Source organism: Salmo trutta, chromosome 3 (assembly GCF_901001165.1).
Source record: "Salmo trutta chromosome 3, fSalTru1.1, whole genome shotgun sequence".
Lineage (NCBI taxonomy): Eukaryota > Metazoa > Chordata > Actinopteri > Salmoniformes > Salmonidae > Salmo > Salmo trutta.
Genome location: NC_042959.1, coordinates 38088563 through 38109935, shown reverse-complemented (window position 1 = coordinate 38109935; position 21373 = coordinate 38088563). Strand labels below are relative to the sequence as shown.

General features: G+C 42.2%; 1 protein-coding gene across 6 annotated transcripts in view; it reads right to left on the bottom strand.

The window, feature by feature from the left end:
- csnk1a1 (casein kinase 1, alpha 1) overlaps positions 1-8989 on the bottom strand; it is a 34973-nt gene extending 25984 nt beyond the window's left edge. For 5 of the 6 annotated variants that reach the window (XR_003871864.1, XR_003871869.1, XM_029733794.1 and 2 more), the window contains exons 1-2: positions 8213-8989; positions 7674-7780 (exon numbers count right to left, since the gene is read on the bottom strand). Coding sequence is in view for 3 of the 6 variants with exons in the window: in XM_029733794.1 (XP_029589654.1) it covers positions 7674-7780; positions 8213-8335 (230 nt within the window). In the remaining 3 variants the exon portion in view is untranslated. The remainder of the gene's footprint in view (positions 1-7673; positions 7781-8212) is intronic. The other variant, XR_003871871.1, reaches the window with a different exon arrangement.
- Between the last annotated feature and the right edge of the window lie 12384 nt (positions 8990-21373).

Genomic DNA, 21373 nt, shown 5'->3' with positions numbered 1-21373 from the left:
TACAAGCATGTCTTTAAATACAACACTGCCCTTTAAGGCTCTCCTGGAGGATAGTTGGCCACCCTTGATAGCCTATTGAATATTGCAACATCGAAATCAAATACATTTTATGTCTTCATAAAATAGTTCAAAAACAGACCCTAGGACAGTTCTGGGACGACAGATCCAAAATTCATACAACCACTGCACATAATTATATATATTTTTTAATTACCATCGAGGCTGATGTAACAGACTGTTTAGCTTAAAAATGTTGCTAAAAATATTTTTTTTCATATTATAAGCTCAATGCGCATATGGCTGTAGGCTATGCAGGACTGTTCCAAAACGCAATAAGCGGAAAACACCTTTTTCAAAAGCGCACTGCACGCACGATTGGTTACATGTGAATGATTAAAATTAAGAAAGAGGGGACTGAATAATGAAAAAAGATTGGAAAACTAATATAGCATGAGGAAAACGGCATATTAAGCCTAAATGTTTATATAATTCCCCTCAACATATCTATGGTCTTAGAAACACGGTGGTCCCGTGTGGCTCAGTTGGTAGAGCATGGTGTTTGCAACGCCAGGGTTGTGGGTTCGATTCCCATGGGGGACCAGTACGGGGGGAAAAAATGTATGAAATGTATGCATTCACTACTGTAAGTCGCTCTGGATAAGAGCATCTGCTAAATGACTAAAATGTAAATGTAAGGTAATACATTCTTCATAAAATGACAAATTGTCCAAGTTTTAAACAATTAAGTTGATGGTTAAATAGTTTTAAAATGGTGACCGCCTCCTCTCAGATTCAAAGTGGGTGATGTGCGGTGCGCAACAGCCACCGACAGTCCTTCACTCACCGGTCTTGTGACCATCTGAACAACCCGTGCCTCGAGTATGTCGACAGAATCAAGCCTTTAGACGTTAATGTTATTCAGCCTTCGTTATTGGTTGTCAAACATGATTTGGTCTCAATTAAAAATGTTGGCTACATTGTCTTGTGCCTCCCCTATGTCAGCATTGGTATGGACATAAGGCTGTAGCCAATATGCATATCTACAACTTGACATGTAGGCTTTATTTATTTATATGAAAAATGTATTTTAATATTGGCCTCTCTGATACAATTCTTATCAGAGTAATAGGTTGACGTGATTTTTTTATACTTCATTTGGACAACCTAATTCTATATTCTTGTTTCTTTCACTTGTTCCAGACAAGAGGACAAGCATTAATGTCGAGCACTGTAAGTGTGTTGGTCAACAGCACGATTTCAAAAGACCGTCCATGATGGCAGCAGAGCAAATGTACCTTGAATAAAGAAAACTCTGCACTTCAACATCCTTATACCCCCCCTGGACACAGCCCCCCAAGCACATGAGTAACAGCCAACATGTGGCTGCCAAAAAAGTATGGTGGTAAAATGTGGTAGGCCTATGCAAAGCTCTAGAGGTGGGTAGATCCATGTTGGAATTGTCAGTGGAATATTCCAGGCCATAGCCAATTCAGATACAGAACAATTTAAAACATGCCAATCTTCTGAAAGCAAAACAGGAAAAACTCAATATGCTGATAAACCATGTACCTTGACAGGCTGAAGGTGTGCTGCTACATTTGAGCAATATGGAGAAAGTCAGAGAAAAAAAGACAATACAAAGAACCCTGGCAAATCAGGGCAGACAACTCTTTACTCAAACCATATAAAATTGTACAGACAATGTGCATGCCATCTAGGCTACATGTTAAACTACAGTCAATTAGAGTCCAAGCACAATAAGCAATCCTCTAGTTGAATACTGTTCATAAAAACTGCTCAGGCAAACACATTACAGGAAACTACAGGCCTCAGAATAATTTCCTCTTTTAGAGAGGCCAACAGCATGCTGATCAAAAACAAAAACAGGAGAAATATGGGCATAATATCAGTAGATACCCAAGCTTAAGAGACCCAATCCAACATGTAACTACAAAAAGGAACTCAATTAAGGAAAGAAACAAGAGACGTGTCACTAACGAATAGATGGGCCCTGCATTTATTGAAGGTGGAATTAATAAAAGAACAAGGTTTCAATCTCAATGGACCCAAGAGAGAATGCACAAGCCTTCCCTTTCTGTTCATTATAACAAAGCCATACAATTGCAACAGGCAGTGTGGGGTAGGTGGGACTTGTTTAGCAGGTTCTTCTGGCTTTGAAAAAGTTGTTGAGTTCTTTTAATCTCCCTGCTTGGTCCTATAGTAACAACCTTTCCAAAAATTCTAAAACAGCTAAATTCAAAATCGCACTTTACAGCATACGACACCACTCACTAGGCCTCAAAGTCTGTACCGCCCTGCAGTGCACACTAATGCAAAATTAATAAAATGTAACAAGTATTCTTTAAAGGCCTGTGTAACTCCCAGTCTCTGCCAGAGGGACCAGCTGATCACCACTGCTTTCATTCATGCAAATTCAAAATCCTCATTACCTGGCAACAGTCAAGGGCTGGGCATATCCATGACTTGAGTTACCCAACAGGTCTACATGGTATGTAGCTAACTCACAAAATGCAGCTCTAGAGTCCAGGTTACCAGTAAGCCACCATGCCAAGGTCCACACTTATCCAGCATGGCTACCACAGCATTCTGCAGCAATATGTCATCCTATCTGGTTTGCGCTTAGTGTGACTTTCATTTGTTTTTCAACAGTTTTCCAACAACTCCAGGCTGTGTAATGGCTATTTGACTAAGGAGAGTGATGGACTGCTGCATCAGATGACCTGGACTCCAGTCACCCGACCACGACCCATTTGAGATGGTTTGGGATGAGTTGGACCGCAGAGTGAAGGAAAAGCAGCCAACAAGTGCTCAGTATATGTGGGAACTCCTTCAAGATCATTGGAAAAGCATTCCTCATGAAGCTGGTTGAGAGAATGCAATGAGTGTGCAAAGCTGTCATCAAGGCAAAGGGTAGCTACTTTCAAGAATCTCAAATATATTATGATTTGTTGAAAACTTTTTTGGTTACATGATTCTGTGTATTATTTCATAGTTTTGATATCTTCACTATCATCTCTACAATGTAAAAAATAAAGACCCTGGAATGAGTAGGTGAGTCCAAACTTTTGACTGGTACTGTATAGATATTTGATTAAACATTGAAGTTGGCTTTTGTGCTATAGCCCACAGAAATGTATTGAATAAAGCATTTGTACATAGCATAACAGACAGTCAAATAAACCATAAGTAGTGTGTGTGTCCTATATCTGAGATAAGAAAACTCAGGCTGCATACCTCCTATGCACGCTGTGCCATTTTTAAAGCACAGTACTGGTTAACTTTAGACCCCTACCCCCCCAAAGCTGGTTGGAGTCTCCCCTTTCGAAATTGGTGACAGTTTGTAGCGCCAACTGTCTGGACAGTCGGTTTTGTGAGAAGACATTGTCGAAATTAGGATGACTGCGACAGAGTTCAGGCAACTGCCATATATCTTGTGGATGTTGTAGAGCGAAACTAACATTGTTATGCTCGTGAGAGTAATCTTTCGATGGTGGTTTGTTTGTAGCTCAAATAGTTGTGGATGTTGTAAAGCAGTGGTTGCCAACCTTTTAGGAGTCAAGATCACCGAGTCAAAATTAGAGGTCGACCGATTAATCGGAATGGCCGATTAATTAGGGCCGATTTCAAGTTTTCATAACAATCTGTAAATCGGCATTTTTGGACACCGATCATATTGCACTCCACAAGGAGACTGCGTGGCAGGCTGACTACCTGTTATGCGAGTGCAGCAAGGAGCCAAGGTAAGGTGCTAGCTAGCATTAAATGTATCTTATAAAAAATAAACCAACCTTAACATAATCACTAGTTAACTACACATGGTTGATGATATTACTAGTTTATCTAGCTTGTCCTGCGTTGCATATAATCGATCCCGTGCCTGTTAATTTATCCTTGAATCATAGCCTACTTTGCCAAACGGGTGATTTAACAAGCTCATTCGGGGAAAAAAAGCAGTCGTTGCACCAATGTGTACCTAACCATAAACGCCTTTCTTAAAATCAATACACAAGTATATATTTTTAAACCTGCATATTTAGTTAATATTCCCTGCTAACATGAATTTCTTTTAACTAGGGAAATTGTGTCACTTCTCTTGCGTTCATTACACGCAGAGTCAGGGTATATGCAACAGTTTGGGCCACTGCGAACTAATTTGCCAGAATTTTACATAATTATGACATAACATTGCACAACCTTCAATGTAACAGGAATATTTAGACTTATGGATGCCACCCGTTAGATAAAATACGGAACGGTTCAGTATTTCACTGAAAGAATAAACATTTTGTTTTCGAAATTATAGTTTCCAGATTTGACCATATTAATGGCGCGTATTTCTGTGTGTTATGCTATAATTAAGTCTATGATTTGATATTTGATAGTGCAGTCTGACTGAGCGGTGGTAGGCGGCAGCAGGCTTGTGAGCATTCATTCAAAGAGCACTTTCGTGCATTTTCCAGCAGCTCTTAACTGTGCTTCAAGCATTGAGCTGTTTATGACTTCAAGCCTATCAACTCCCGAGATTAGGCTGGTGTAACCGATGTGAAATGGCTAGCTAGTTAGCAGGGTGCGCGCTAATAACGTTTCAAATCAGTGACGTCACTCGCTCTGAGACATTGAAGTAGTTGTTCCCCTTGCTCTGCAAGAGCCGTGGCTTTTGTGGAGCGATGGGTAACGATGCTTCGAGGATGGCTGCTGTCAATGTGTTCCTGGTTCGGTGCGAGGAGAGGGACGGAAGCTATACTGTTACACTGGCAATACTAAAGTGCCTATAAGAACATCCAATAGTCAAAGGTATATGAAATACAAAATGGTATAGAGAGAAATAGTCCTTTAATAACTACAACCTAAAACTTCTTACCTGGGAATATTGAAGATTCATGCTAGAAGGAACCACCAGCTTTCATATGTTCTCATGTTCTGAGCAAGGAACTTAAACGTTAGCTTTTTTACATGGCACATATTGCACTTTTACTTTCTCCAACACTGTGTTTTTGCATTATGTAAACCAAATTGAACATGTTTCATTATTTATTTGAGGCTAAATTGATTTTATTGATGTATTATATTAAGTTAAAATAAGTGTTCATTCAGTATTGTTGTAATTGTCATTATTACAAATAAATATTTTTTTTTAAAACGGCATCGGCTTTTTTTTTTGGGTCCTCCAATAAATCGGAATCGGCGTTGAAAAATCATAATCGGTCGACCTCTAGTCAAAACGCTAGCCGAGATCTACCACTCAATGTTTTATACATTACTTTAAAAAAATGCAAGTCGATGCACCTTTGGTAAAAAGAGTTATACAGCAGTGAGGTTTGTGCAGTAGGTCAGTAGTTCCCAACCAGGGGTACTAGGACCCTTGGGAGTAGTTGGCCAATCCACAGGGGGTATTTGAGAAGACTCATGAGACCATAGGCCTACTGGTAAAATGCACATGGGGTACTTCAGGTAAAGCAAAATTCAGTTGGTGGTACAGTAACCGAAAAAGGTTTGGGAACCACTACAGTAGGCTACAGGCACAATACATTATCACTGCATATTGGCTATGCATGAATTGCCCTGCCAATGTTGTTCTTCTCAGACCTTGTTGAAATTATATTTCTACATGAGGTATATTATCACACCGGTAAAAGATTTGTTGTATTACTTGTGAAGCACAGCTGAGTGAACATAAGCCTCACTTTTGTTTTATATATTATTTTATTTTACAAGAAACGGTAAGTCTATAGCATACACACATTGGGAGCTATTCAATAAAAATAAAATCCCCATGTGATGCACGGGAGCGGTAATCTACTCTAGTTTTTTTTGTAAGGGGACAGGCGGTTATTTGAGACTTTAGGTTTTACAGCATACCAACACACAGATGGCATTTGGATACGTTTCCAGTGGACTTTATCTGTTGGTCTTTTTTTTTTTTTTACTAAAGTGAAAGTGGTTTGCACAAACCCACTAGGCAGTAATAGAATGGAATTATTTTCATGTCAATAACTTGGCTCACCACCAGATAAAACCTGAGGTCAATTAAGTGGTGCCAGTTTTCCAGAATGTTTGCAGAACCCTCAGGCGAGTTCCATAACAGGAATGGCCCCAAGCACAGAAGTAGACAGGTGCACCAGCCACATGCTGATGATGTACCTGAAAACAAACAACCGGCTATGACTGTACAGAGGAAGCATGAAGCGCCCTCTTATACAACCCTCTTTCTTATTTATCCAGGCAGTCCACAGGGTACTCCACCACAAAGCAAACCTAACCTGCCAACAAAGGCTTTGATTAAATTGCATAACCAAGGAAGTAAGCTGTGAAACTAGCCTGTGTACTTATTGCGCTAGTATCTAAGGGCGGTAGCATGTCCTATTCAGAAATTCTCTTTACCTTATTGCTTAACCACCAAAGCTGTCTTGCTCATTTAGGGCAGTGTTCCCTTATTCATTACAAGATTAATACCCAGGGAAGGAACCTGGAGATATAGCAGATACAATTGTGTGGCAAAATGTCTACTGCAAATGTTTCAGTAGTGCATAAATAGTTAGATGCCCCTACATCACTATGGCATGGTGAGAGTTCATGTGGGAGAAAACTGATCCATAAGGATCATGTTAGGGCCAGTAGTCCTATCTTTCTTCAATTAAGTCATTGAAGCAGCAGAGCCTAATGACCAGCCTGACCATCACCACTGTGACAGCCCAGCTTAATCAGAGCATTAACTATTCAGCATTAAATAGCATTGACTGTGCCATTACCCAAAAACAAATAGGTACATAACTTCAACGCAATTGTTTCTTTGTTCAGAAGCTTTGACGACTTTTACTGAATTCACACATTAGTAATAGTATCCTTATGTCATTTTCCAAGTCAAATGCAAACAAGTGGTGTATTTTGTCACAACACCCTAAATTCACAATGACAACTAAACAAAAGACATAACACGTTTCACTGCTAGTTGATAATAAATATGTTGAAAGGATAAGTACTATGGTTCGCAACTCAGTTCTACTTTTAAAAAGTGCACATCCATTTTACAGCCAACCTCGATTCTAAATTCAGTGTCTGTGAACCAAGTCATTATCAAAGTCTCACTCTTCAATGGCCTTGTAAATGACAAAACCTAAAATAAAATACTTTAAGGTGTTTGACGTTATAGGTGACACTTTAGCGTTGAAGTCACCTTGAGGAGACAAAACCACTAGGCCCAGATAGTTGTTTTCGCAAGCGCTGAGCCGCCATTTTCTAACAGGGAAGGAAGACATGTTGGAACAAACAAAAGAGGAGCGGCCATTTCCAACCACGAATTTTTGATTGCATGATCATTTCTTAAAAGCTGACACTGAACAACCCTACATGGTTCATGGCGGATGTTGCGTTGAAATAATCTTAAAGTTAAAAAGTAAATGTGCAACGTTTCCATAAGCAAAGACCAAGGAAAATAATGAAGCCAAGGAGATTAAAGTACTGCCAGCTAGTTTGCTAACGTTAGCTATAAGAGCTAGCTTGTAGCGCCAGCTGGCATATGGTAGAGTAAACTAGAAATGTGTTTGCAGGCAAGATGTAACTTTGTACAAATGTTAGACAAATATATGTCTCGTCTCATTTTCAAATACATCTCAAATATTAAACTGTTCAAAATACATTTACGTGTATATTACCTTATGTGTGGGATTCCAACTCCTCCTTGTAAGATTTTGTACAGTTTGCTTTCATATAACAACTGTGGGTGTCTGGCTTTCTGAGATTCCAATTTTACAGCTACCTCCTGCAATACAAAATGATCAGTTATGTAGCTTAGTACAATATATCCAAGTTACTTTCCAGTAGCCTAATTGGCTAACTAAATAAAGATGTATTAATGCAATCCTAATTTACTATGCTAAAATAACGTTATTTATACGGTTTACTGTAACCAATATCTACTATCTTAGATGACAGTTGGCTAGCTAGGCTAACGTAGCTAGCTAGGCTAACGTAGCTATCATTCTGTATCGTTGAACAATTTTCTAATGGATAAATACACGTTAATTACTCCCCGTTTCGGTTGGTTCTTAAACGGTAAACTTTTCCCGTACGAATATACCCCTGTTAAATCTCGGTGAGTCAGCTTGGCTGTTGATTGACAGAGCTAAACGGTTAGCTAGTTAACATTAACAGTTACCCACTTGGTGAAATTGATATATATATATTTTTTTACCTCTCCATTTGTGATGTTGATCGCGAGGTATATGTCACCAAATGACCCAGATCCAATTTTTCTGACAAGCTTGTATTTCCCACCGACAATAAATTCGGCTTTAGAGCCGCTGCTGCTTGCCATATCCTCAAAATCACGAGCAACTCCTGATCAGTTTAAAATAGGATTTTCTGGGACTGCGCCGTCGGTTTCCCTTCTCGGCCAGCTCGTATCAGAACATACACAGAAGTCCTGGCTGCTCGTGGGCGATGTACTTGAAACAATGTAACGTTAGCCAGCTAGCTAGAACAGTGTTTCTTTTCAAGCGTTATTCGCTAGCTAGCTAGTAAAAAATCTTGGAAAAAATAAAACCAACACATCACGAAAAAGGGAACACGATTCTTCTGAAAACACTCCTAATGTGCCTAGTATGTCCGTCGCCCAGTGCCTCGGGGTAGCTAGCTAACGTTAGCCCACTAGAGCTATCGGACACCAGTGGAACTGCGAAATTCCGTTCGATCTGTTTGAACCACCTCCGCAAGAGGGGCAATATTCTTATTTTTTGTCAAATTTCCGAAGATGGCTACAATTTGGATGTGATTCTCCTTTCTTCGTAGAATATTTTAGGACAATCAAGGGTCGCTGCTTTCCTTCAAAGCGCAACCCAATCACTCCGCCATCTTCTTGTCACTACTTTTGATTCCACCGTCCGTCTCGAGGTGATTAGCTAGCTAGCTTCTGGGAGCGAGCGCAGTGGCAGAGACGAGCTTTGACGTAAACGGTTAGATCTTCTTCTTCTTCTTCTTCTTCTTCTTCTTTGGGATTGGATTGGCGGATCGCATCCAACTTTTAGGTGCATACACCGCCACCTACTGTACTGGACTGTGAGGCCAGTCACTGCTCACCTTACATTACATGCAGGTAAAAACAAAACGGGGAAAAAAGAAAAGTACCCTGCCAACTATTAGCCCTCAGTAAAAAACCCACCACCCCATTATTTATCCCTTTCTAATGTTACTCCAGGCCAACGGTCTGGGAGAACAGAACACTACCACTCAACACGCCCTGCAACTCTTCTGCAGTAAAACCTCGCAGTCCAAAGTACTTCTCTGCAGCTACCACCACAAACTCTATTTTCTGTAACTTAAGTCCCATGTCTGCTGTACAGTTGACAACCATGCTAAGAAACCAGTGGAGGCTGCTGAGGGGAGGACGGCTCATAATAATGGCCGGAATGGAGCAAATTAAATGGCATCAAACACATGGTGTATTTGATACCATTCCGCTCCAGCCATTAGGACAAGCCTATTCTCCCCAATTAAGGTGCCACCAATCTCCTGTGTAAGAAACCTACCTTACTGAAGCATATATTATTCCCATCCCTTTCTATTGGTCTCTGCCTTCTCAATGGGCAAGTTAGTTTTGCATGGCCGGTGCCCCAAGTGGCCGTAGTTTACACATTTTAGACCATTCCATTGGTCCTCGGGCCATGCAATCGGGCATGCAAAACAAACTGGCACAGTGAATTTGCACTTGTGAAATCGAGGTTTGCCCAGCAAGTGGACATGAGTAAAATAAAAAACATTTACCATATTATAACTATCGTTGCATGAAATCGGGCAAATATTAAAGTTCAATGTATGTATTGTAACTAGTGTGCAAGATAGCAAGTAGTTTCCACTGATGTTTTCAGATCAAAAGCAGCACTCTCTATCGAGAGTATATCATCATATCTGTGTTGCAATTCTGATGACAGTTGTTTTGACATAGGCTACTGTATTAACGACGTAGTTGTAATAAGTGTCACTGGTGTTACAGCGGTTCATTGGTGCCATCTACTACCTCACTGAGTCGCAGCCTACAAATATGTTTTGTGAAAGAAAATAAATGCAAATTTGACACAAAAAATCCTCTCTTAACTCTTTGATGAAATACCAACATTCATTGAACAAGCCTGCCCCCAAAGTCGTCTGATAATTGAGTAGAGAAAAAAATATTGTGAACTCAGAGAAAGCCTGCTGCATGTGACCTGTTGTAAAGATGCCTTAGAAATGAATAACCTACAGTACATACTAGGCCTACTCGGATTCGTCTGTTCATTCTAAAATATACACTACTATCTTATTCAATTGAAAATGTACAAAGTCTTCTGAGACTTGGTTTTCTTTCTAATGGAGTCGTTTGTGGATGCACATTTTAATTTAGGGACTACAAATTACATTGACAAAGGATAACTGACATGCTGCATTGTTACTGTCTCAAAGCACAATTGACCTCTTTAGGAAGCAAGTCCAACTTTTTCCAGTCATTCAAGTCTCTCATTATCTACTACTGAACTGTCGTTCACTTTGGTAGTTTGTAGTGAAACTGGGGTTTGCATATACAGACACAATAGAAAAATATTTATTATTTAGAAATAAGTATATCCTATTCTGACAATGTGAAATGAAAAAGGGAAGATATATATTGCATGTTAGTTTTGTTGCAGAGATTAAATAAGCATTGAGCAAATGAAAACAGAACACATACACAAGAACACAAACTGCAGTTCCTATTTTTTTTTTAAATCTTGCGGGCCCACTATTGATATCTGTATGTTAGTCATGATGACAAAGTTGAGTGAGGAAGCAACCGAATAGATTGGAAAACATCAACATTGGCCTCTGCTGGCCAACTCACTGCTCTGCAGCAAAAACTCAGTGGCAATTATAAACAAACCAGTTGGGAGGAGAGATGGAGAGGTGGGAGGAGTGGTATTTGACCGACAGGTCAAGCCCCAAAAGCCCCATATAAAAAGGAAGACTAGATGGCAAGGGAAACACGAATCTGCAGACAAGCTCCAAGCCATATCTTCACAGAGACCATGAAGCTGGCGATAGTGCTCTGCGCTACCATGCTTCTCTCTCTCTCTGGTGAGTGCCATTATCATAACCAACTAGCAACAGCACTTACAAGCTGTTGTAACATACATATTTTTTTACATGGAATATTTAACTTATTCTGTACTTAGATCAATGAGGTTTTGGGGATTATCAGGTAACCCTTCAAATGTTAATAGTGTTGTGCTAGTTTAATTGGTTACAAGCTCTTGGGCGATTGTGGGGAAAACTCAGCCACGAGCTTCCCAGTGACACGATCCTGGAGGATGAGCAAAATGCCTTCTATGCTCGTGTCGAGGTAAGCAACACTGAACCATGCATGAGAGAACCAGCTGTGCCGGAAGACTGTGTGATCACAGTCTCCATAGCCGATGTGAGTAAGAACTATAAAAAGGTTAACGTTCACAAGGCCGCAGGGCCAGACGGATTACCAGGATGCATACTCAGAGCATGCACTGACCAGCTGGTATGCGTCTTTGCTGAAATGTTCAACTTTTCCCTGACCCAGTCTGTAATACAGTACTTACATGTTTCAAGCAGATCACCATACTTCTGTGCCCAAGAACGCCATGGTAGCCTGTATAAATGACTATCACCCCGTAGCACTCACATCTGTTGCCATGAAATGCTTTGAAAGGCTGGTCATGGCTTACATCAACCACCATCATCCAAGACACCCTGGACCTACTCCAATTCACATAGCGCCCCAACAGGTCCACGGATGAAGGAATCTCTATTGCACTCCACATGGCCCTCTCCAACCTGGACAAGAGAAGCACCTACGTGAGAATGCTGTTCACTGACTACAGCTCAGCGTTCAACACCATAGTGCCCTCCAAGCTCATCTCTAAGCTAAGGACCCTGGGACTGTGGTAGGCTGGATCACAGACGACAATGAGACAGCCTCCAGGGAGGAGGTCAGAGACCTGCAAGGGGGTACCAGGACAACAACCTCTCCCTCAACATCAGCAAGACAAAGGAGTTGATCGTTGACTACAGGAAACGGAGGGCCGAGCACACCCCCATTCACATCGACGGGGCTGTAGCGGAGCAGGTCGAGAGCTTCAAGTTCCTCGGTGTCCACATCACTAAGGATCTATCATGGTCCACACACACCAACACAGTCGTGAGGAGGGCACGACAACGCCTCTTCCCTCTCAGGAGGCTGGAAAGATTTGTCAAGGGCCCTCAGATCCTCAAAGTTCTACAGCTGCACAATTGAGAGCATCTTGACTGGCTGCATCACTGCTTGGTATGGCAACTGCTTGGTATGGCAACTGCTTGGCATCCGACCGCAAAGCGCTACAGAGGGTAGTGCGTATGGCCTAGTACATTACTGGGGCCGAGCTGCCTGCCATCCAGGACCTCTATACCAGGCGCTGTCAGCCACCCAAGTCATAGACTGTTCTCTCTGCTACCGCACAGCAAGCGGGACCGATGCACCAAGTCTGGAACCAACAGGACCCTGAACAGCTTTTACCTCTAAGCCATAAGACTGCTAAATAGTTATTTAAATACTTAACCTAATACCTTCCCAAACTATCTGTATTGATCTTTTTTGCACGTTTTTTGACCCATCACATTCACTGCTGCTACTGTTTATTATCTATCCTGTTGCCTAGTCACTTTATTCCTAGTTACATGTACATACACTATATATACAAAAGTATATGGACACCCCTTCAAATTAGAGGATTCGGCTATTTCAGCCACACCCGTTGCTGACAGGTGTATAAAATTGAGCACACAGCTATGCAATCCTCACAGACAAACATTGGCAGTAGAATGGCCTTACTGATGAGCTCAGGGACTTTCAAGGTGGCACCGTTATAGGATGCCACCTTTCCAACAAGTCAGTTCATAACATTTCTGCCCTGCTAGAGTTGCCCCGGTGAATTGTAAGTGCTGTTATTGTGAAGTGGAAACCTCTGGGAGCAAAAATGGCTCAGCCGCAAAGTGGTAGACCACACAAGCTCACAGAACGGGACCGCCGAGTGCTGACGTGCGTAGCGTGTAAAAATCAGCTGTCCTCGGTCGCAACAGTCACTACCGAGTTCCAAACTGCCTCTGGAAGCAGCGTCAGCACAAGAACTGTTCGTCGGAAGCTTCATAAAATGGGTTTCCATGGCCGAGCAGCTGCACAGAAGCCTAAGATCACCATGTGCAATGCCAAGCGTTGGCTGGAGTGGTGTAAAGCTTGCCGCCATTGGACTCTGGAGTAGTGGAAGCGTGTTCTCTGGAGTGATGAATCACCCTTCACCATCTGGTAATCTGATGGACAAATCTGGGTTTGGCGGATGCGAGGAAAATGCTACCTGCCTGAATGCACACTGCCAACTGCAAAGTTTGGTGGAGGAGGAATAATGATCTGGGGCTGTTTTTCATGGTTCGGGCTAGGCCCTTTAGGTCTAGTGAAGGGAAATGGTAACGCTACAGCATACAGTGATATTCCAGACAATTCTGTGCTTCCGACTTTGTTGCAACAGTTTGGGGAAGGCCCTTTCCTGTTTCAGCATGACAATGCCCCCGTGCACAATACAAGGTCCATACAGAAATGGTTTGTTGAGATCGGTGTGGAAGAGCTTGACTGGCCTGCACAGAACCCTGACCTCAACCCCATTGAACCCCTTTGGGATTAATTGGAATGCCGACTGCCATCCAGGCCTAATCGTCTAACATCAGTGCCTGACCTTACTAATGCTCTTGTTCTAACATCTAGTGGAAAGCCTTCCCAGAAGAATGGAGGCTGTTATAGCCACAAAGTGGGGACCAACTCCATATTCATGCCCATGATTTTGGAATGAGAAGTTCGACGAGCAGGTGTCCACATACTTTTGGCAATGTAGTGTATCTACCTCAATTGCCTCGTACCCTTGCAAATCAACTCGGTACAGGTACCCAGTGTATATGGCCAAGTTATCGTGACACATTGTGTATTTATTATTACTTTTATTATTACGTGTTATTACTTTTCTATTATATCTATATTTTCTTTCTCTCTGCATTGATGTTGTTTATGAAGCATGTGACAATTTGAATGTAAGAATGAACTGTAGTCTATAAGCAAGTGGTCACAGATCAATTATGTTAAGGATACCTACATTTAGAATAGAATACCCAGTTTAAGAGCCCACATAAATGGCAAGTCAGAGCAACAACAACAAAAGAATACGAGGTGATATTATTTTGTCTACCCATGCATTTCTGTCTAGACTTCCTAAGGCTTTTATTAAGCTGACTATGGGAGAGTTAATTGTGTGGGGATATATGCCCCCCAGTATCACAGGACACTGGTAAGAATAGGGATAACATAGTCTGAGACCCCATGCCAGTAACCCCAAGGAAACATGATTGCCAAGATAGATGCCTTGTCACGCCCTGACCTGAGAGAGCCGTTTTTCTCTGTTTGGTTAGGTCAGGGTGTGACATAGGGTGGGCATTCTATGTGTCATACTTCTATGTTTTTTTTTCTTTGATTGGCCTAGTATGGTTTCCAATCAGAGGCAGCTGTCTATTGTTGTCTCTGATTGGGAATCATACTTAGGCAGCCCTTTTTTTCTCCCCCTCCTTCAGTGTGGGGTCTTGTTTTTGTCAGCTCAGTAAGCCTGCAGATTGTGACGTTCGTTTTGTCTTTGTTTGTTATTTTGTTTGAGTGTTCTGAGTTACAATAAATATAAATATGAGCATTTTCCATGCTGCACCTTGGTCTACTCCTTTTGACGACCGTCACATATCTTGACATTGGGATTACTGGCATGGACCTCACTGGCTGTATCATCATTGACGTACAAGATAAAACATTGAGGAAGTTCAACCAGGAACAATGAGAAGTGATTTTTCAGGTGATATTCTCTTCTCACGAGCACATCTGGAAAACTACAAGGTCTTTAAAGAAGTAGAATGTCTTGTTTCAAAGACCAATAACAAAAAGGCATCTGTTCAGATAGTTGTTAAGCAACATTCATCTGAACAATCACCCTTTGAAAAGTGAAAACCCATTTCTTCTTCATTTGTACAGTTTTCACCACTAAGTGAGACCCCCACAGCCTGGAGAGGTGAGATACATTAGGAAAGTTACTCTATGGAAACAATGTCTTTACTATATATATATATATATGAGAATGTGTGTGTAAAAAGCACTATTAAAGTAATGACTGCTCTTCCCCTCCATAAAATAGCCTCAGTACGAAGACGGCAAGTGCTCCAGAGAGTTTGATACTGTGTGTGGAAGCGATGGCCACACTTAGACCACTGAGTGTGTGCTGTGTCAGAAGAACAAGTATAAAATAGTATTGTTGTGTACGCATATTTTGCAGATGTTATTGCGGGTGCAGCGAAATGATTGTTTCTAGCTCCAACGGTGCAGTAATACAGTACCTAACAATACACACATCACAAAAATGAAATTAAGAAATATCAGCCTAAATTCTTTGGGGCATGTAAACGTTGCTCAATTGGTATCAAGGGACCTAATGTGTGCCAGGAAAGCATTCCCCACACCAGCCTGTACCATTGACACCAGGCAGGATGAGGCCATGGACTCGTGCTGCTTACGCCAAATCCTGACTCTGCCATCAGCATGACGCAACAGGATTCAATTGTTTTTTTCCACTCAACTGTCCAGTGTTGGTGATCGCATGCCCACTGGAGCCACATCTTGTTTTTAGCTGATAGGAGTGGAACCCGGTGTGGTCCTCTACTTCAATAGCCGAATGACCGACGGGTTATGCGTTCCCGAGATGAGGTTCTGCACACCACTGTTGTACTGCGCCGTTATTTGCCTGTTTGTGGCCCGCCTGTTAGCTTGCACCATTCTTGCCATTCTCCTTTGAGCTGTTTTCGCCCACAAAACTGCCGCTGACTAGATGTTTTTGTCTGTCGCACCATTCTCGGAAAACCCTAGACACTGCCGTGCTTTTCAAGCACAGGAGGCTGGACGATTCTGAGATACTGGAACCGTCGACAATCATACCACGCTTAAAGTCTCTTAAGTCACTAGTTTTGCCCTTTCTAACGGGGTGGTGTACATAATAAACTGGCAACTGATTGTAAACTCAGCAAAAAAAGAAACGTCCTCTCACTGTCAACTGCGTTTATTTTCATCAAACTTAACATGTATAAATATTTGTATGAACATAAGTTTCAACAACTGAGACATAAATTGAACAAGTTCTACAGACATGTGACTAACATAAATGGAATAATGTGTCCCTGAACAAAGGGAGGGGTCAAAATCCAAAGTAACAGTTAGTATCTGGTGTGGCCACCTGCTGCATTAAGTACTGCAGTGCATCTCCACCTCATGGATTGCACCAGGTTTGCCAGTTGTTGCTGTGAGATGTTACCCCACTCTTTGCTGTGAGATGTTACCCCACTCTTCCACCAAGGCACCTGCAAGTTCTCTGACATTTCTGGGGGGAATGGCCCTAGCCCTCACCCTCCAATCCAATAGGTTCCAGACATGCTAAATGGGATTGAGATCCGGGCTCTTCGCTGGCTATGGCAGAACACTGACATTCCTGTCTTGCAGGAAATCACGCACAGAATGAGCAGTATGGTTGGTGGCATTGTCATGCTGGGGGGTCATGTCAGGATGAGCCTGCAGGAAGGGTACCACATGAGGCAGGAGGATGTCTTCCCTGTAACGCACAGCGTTGAGATTGCCTGCAATGACAAGCTCAGTCCGATGATGCTGTGACACTCCGCCCCAGACCATGACGGACCCTCCACCTCCAAATTGATCCCGCTCCAGAGTACAGGCCTCGGTGTAACGCTCATTCCTTCGACGATAAACGTGAATCCAACAATCACCTCTGGTGAGACAAAACCGCAAATCGTCAGTGAAGAGCACTTTTTGCCAGTCCTGCCTGTCTGGTCCAGCGACGGTGGGGTTGTGCCCATAGGCAATGTTGTTGCCGGTGATGTCTGGTGAGGACCTGCCTTACAACAGGCCAACAAGCCCTCAGTCCAGCCTGTTTCAGCTTATTGTGGACAGTCTGAGCACTGATGGAGGGATTGTGCGTTCCTGGTGTAACTCGGGCAGTTGTTGTTGCCATTCTGTACCTGTCCCGCAGGTGTGATGTTCGGATGTACCGATCCTGTGTAGGTGTTGTTACACATTGTCCTCACAGTGGCAGACCATCAGCTGTCCATCCTGTCTCCCTGTAGCGCTGTCTTAGGCGTCTCACAGTACGGACATTGCAATTTATTGCTCTGGCCACATCTGCAGTCCTCATGCCTCCTTGCAGCATGCCTAAGGCACGTTCACGCAGATGAGCAGGGACCCTGGACATCTTTCTTTTGGTGTTTTTCAGAGTCAGTAGAAAGGTCTCTTTTTAGTGTCCTAAGTTTCCATAACTGTGACCTTAATTGCCTACCATCTGTAAGCTGTTAGTGTCTTAACGACCGTTCCACAAGTGCATGTTCATTAATTGTTTATGGTTCATTGAAGAAGCATGGGAAACAGTGTTTAAACCCTTTACAAAGAAGATCTGTGAAGTTATTTGGATTTTTACCAATTATCTTTGAAAGACAGGGTCCTGAAAAAGGGACGTTTCTTTTTTTGCTGAGTTTATATACTGTATTTATATAATGGTGTCTATAGACAGTATATGGATAGATAAGGTGTGTACAGTAGTAGTTATATAGGATGAGCCTTGACTAGAATACACATATGAAGTGTGTAAAACAGTATGTAAACATTATTAAAGTGACCAGTGTTCAATGACTATGTACATAGGGCAACAGCCTCTAAGAAGTAGGGTAGAGTAGCAGGTGATAGCCGGCTAGTAACAGTGACTAACGATCAGGGCAGGGTACTGGGCGGAGGCCGGCTAGTGGTGACTATTTAACAATCTGAGTGTGTAATGGAGGTGGAAGCTGTTTTTCAGTCTCTTGGTCCCAGCTTTGATACACCTATACTGTCTCCACCTTCTAGATGGTAGCCGGGTGAACAGGCCATGGCTCGAGTGAGAGGTCCTCGATGATCTTCTTGGCCTTCCTGTGACACCAGGTGCTCTAGATATCCTGGGGGGCAGGCAGTGTGGCCCCAGTGATGCGCTGGGCTGACCGCACCATCCTTTGGAGAGCCCTACAGTTGCGGACGGTGCAATTGCCATACGAGGCGATGATACAGCATGACAAGATGCACTGAATGTTGCGTCTGTAGAAGTTCTTGAGGGTCTTAGTGGCTAAGCCAAATTTCTTCAGGGTCCTGAGGTTGAAGAGGCGCTGTTGTGCCTTCTTCACCACACTGTCTGTGTGAAAGGACCATTTCAGGTTGACAGTGGTGTGCACGGCGAGGAATTTGAAGCTTTTCACCCTCACCACTGTGGCCCTGTCGTGCTCTCTCCTGAAGTCCACGATCAGCTCCTTTGTTTTGTTGACGTTGAGGGAGAGGTTATTTTCCTGGCACCACTCTGCCAGAGCCCTCACCTTCTCCCTGTAGGCTGTCTCATCATTGTTGGTAATCAGGCCTACCACTGTTGTCGTTAGCAAACTTGATGATTGAGTTGAACAGGTAGTACAGTTGAACAGGTAGTAAGGGGGCTGATCACCCACCCTTGTGGGGCCCACATGTTGAGGATCAGCGTGGTGGAGGTGTTGTTGGTGCAAAGACAGGAAAGTTATCAAATCATTTTATATCTATATTTCATCGATATTTATTGTTAGATTGGGGTCGTCGAGCTCAACAACTCAACTCTGTTACATGAAATAAAGATAATAGTTTTCTAATTTCTTAATTTCATGCATGCCATGTGGTCTCCTGTTCTTCACCAAATGAGGAGCTTTGGCCATTTTGAGTTTAAAAAAAACGAAACCCCATCCCACTCAATCCCGGTACTTGTTTGATCATGACAGGGTTGTGAGACTGTGATAGAGATGTTTGTCAAGTTATCCAATTCAAATTCATTATTATTGTTTATCTTCATTCCTATAACACATACATAATTGACTGTAATGTTGTCAATTTTAAGAATCTACAGTAGTCCACGTGTATAGGCCTACTAGAGTCGTCACTGGAGGGAGCATTTTATTCTTGTCAATCAACATTTCTGCTTAGATCTTCACTTCTCAGTCTAAAGTAAATTGCCCTGAAAGTCTATGCCATCTGATATATTGTGATGACAGCTGCATGTGTTCAACACAGAAGCAACTCGATTCCAAGTACTTCAACACACAGCATTTTAATTTCAGCAAGAAGTGACCAACTGCTGCGCCACAGACAGCCAGTGAAGGAAGGATACAACCACAGCCACTGAAGGAAATCCAGTGGGCAAGTCCAGGGCTGCGGTGTAGGCTCAGATACGACGAAGACCTACACTACAGGTCAAACGTTTTAGAACACCTACTCATTCAAGGGTTTTTCTGTATTTTTACCAGTTTTTTTTTACATTGCAGAATAATAGTGAAGACATCAAGACTATGAAATAACACATATGGAATCATTTAGTAACCAAAAAAGTGAGATTCTTCAAATAGCCACCATTTGCCTTGCTGACAGCTTTGCACACTCTTGGCATTCTCTCAACCAGCTTCACCTGGAATTTTTTCCTGAGCATTTGTTGGCTGCTTTTCCTTCACTCTGCGGTCCGACTCATCCCAAACCATATCAATTGGGTTGAGGTTGAGTGATTGTGATGGCTAGGTCTTCTGATGCAGCACTCGATCACTCTCCTTCTTGGTAAAATAGCCTTTACACAGCCTGGAGGTGTGTTGGGTCATTGTCCTGTTGAAAAACAAATGATCGTCCCTCTAAGCTCAAAACAGATAGGATGTCATATCGCTGCAGAATGCTGTGGTAGCCATGCTGGTTAAGTGTGCATTGAATTCTAAATAAATCACAGACAGTGTCATCAGCAAAGCACCCCCACACCATAACAGATCCTCCTCCATGCTTCACGGTGGGAAATACACATGCAGATATCATCTGTTCACCCACACCGCATCTCACAAAGACACGGCGGTTGGAATCAAAAATCTCCAATTTGGACTCCAGACCAAAGGACACATTTCCACTGGTCTAATGTCCATTTCTCATGTTTCTTGGCCCAAGCAAGTCTCTTCTTATTGGTGTCCTTTAGTAGTGGTTTCTTTGCAGCAATTCAACCATGAAGGCCTGATTCACACTGTCTCTTCTGAACAGTTGAGATGTGTCTGTTACTTGAACTCTGTGAAGCATTTTTTTGGGCTGCAATTTCTGAGGCTGGTAACTCCAATGAACTTGTCCTCTGCAGCAGAGGTAACTCTGGGTCTTCCATTCCTGTCGCCATCCTCATGAGGGCCAGTTTCATCATAGCACTTGATGGTTTTTGCGACTGCACTTGAAGAAACTTTAAAAGTTCTTTACATTTTCCGGATTGACTGACCTTCATGTAATAATGACCTTCAAGTAATGGTGGACTGTCGTTTCTTTGCTTATTTGAGCTGTTAATATGGACTTGGTCTTTTACCAAATAGGGCTATCTTCTGTATACACCCCTACCTTGTCACTACACAATCGATTGGCTCAAACGCATTAAGGAAAGAAATTCCACAAATTAACTTAACAAGGCACACCTGTTAATTGAAATGCATTCCAGGTGACTACCTCCTGAAGCTGGTTGAGAGAATGTTAAGAATGTGCAAAGCTGTCAAGGTAAAGAGTGGCTACTTTGAATAATCTCACATATGAAATAGATTTGATTTGTTTAACAGTTCTTTGGTTACCGTCTTCACTATTATTCTACAATGTAGAAAATAGTAAAAATAAAGAAAAAAACCCTGGCATGAGTAGGTGTCCAAACTTTTGACTGGTACTGTAGATAAGTATAAAGCACAAGGATATTTACCTTCTGTAAATACATTTGATAGAATTGTTCCTATCTTACTATAGGCTATACATGTCCTATTGTGGGCTAAAGATGTAAGTATAAAGCACAAGGGTGAGGTTATTTACTTACTAGAAAGTTTCTGAAAGAGAATGATTCCCTATAGAATATCGAAGATTGATGCAGTCACTGAGCCACTTCAATCACTAGCAAAAACTGGCAAAGTGGAGACAGACAAAACAGAAAGGTCTGGCATTACATCAATAAGAAAATATTAACCAGAAACATGAACAAATAAGATGGCGCAGGTGCTAGGTGCACCTCGAATCAATGACCCTGATCTCCCAACTCCACCACAGTTTTGGTGAGGTAACTTTGTGACCTTGTACTAAAAACAGATAAGATGTGCCTCCCATCTTATCTACTGACTGTGGCTAGATCTTTTGTAGGGTTTGTAAAAGATTTTAAAAAATGTCTCAATTAAAGGCAGATTA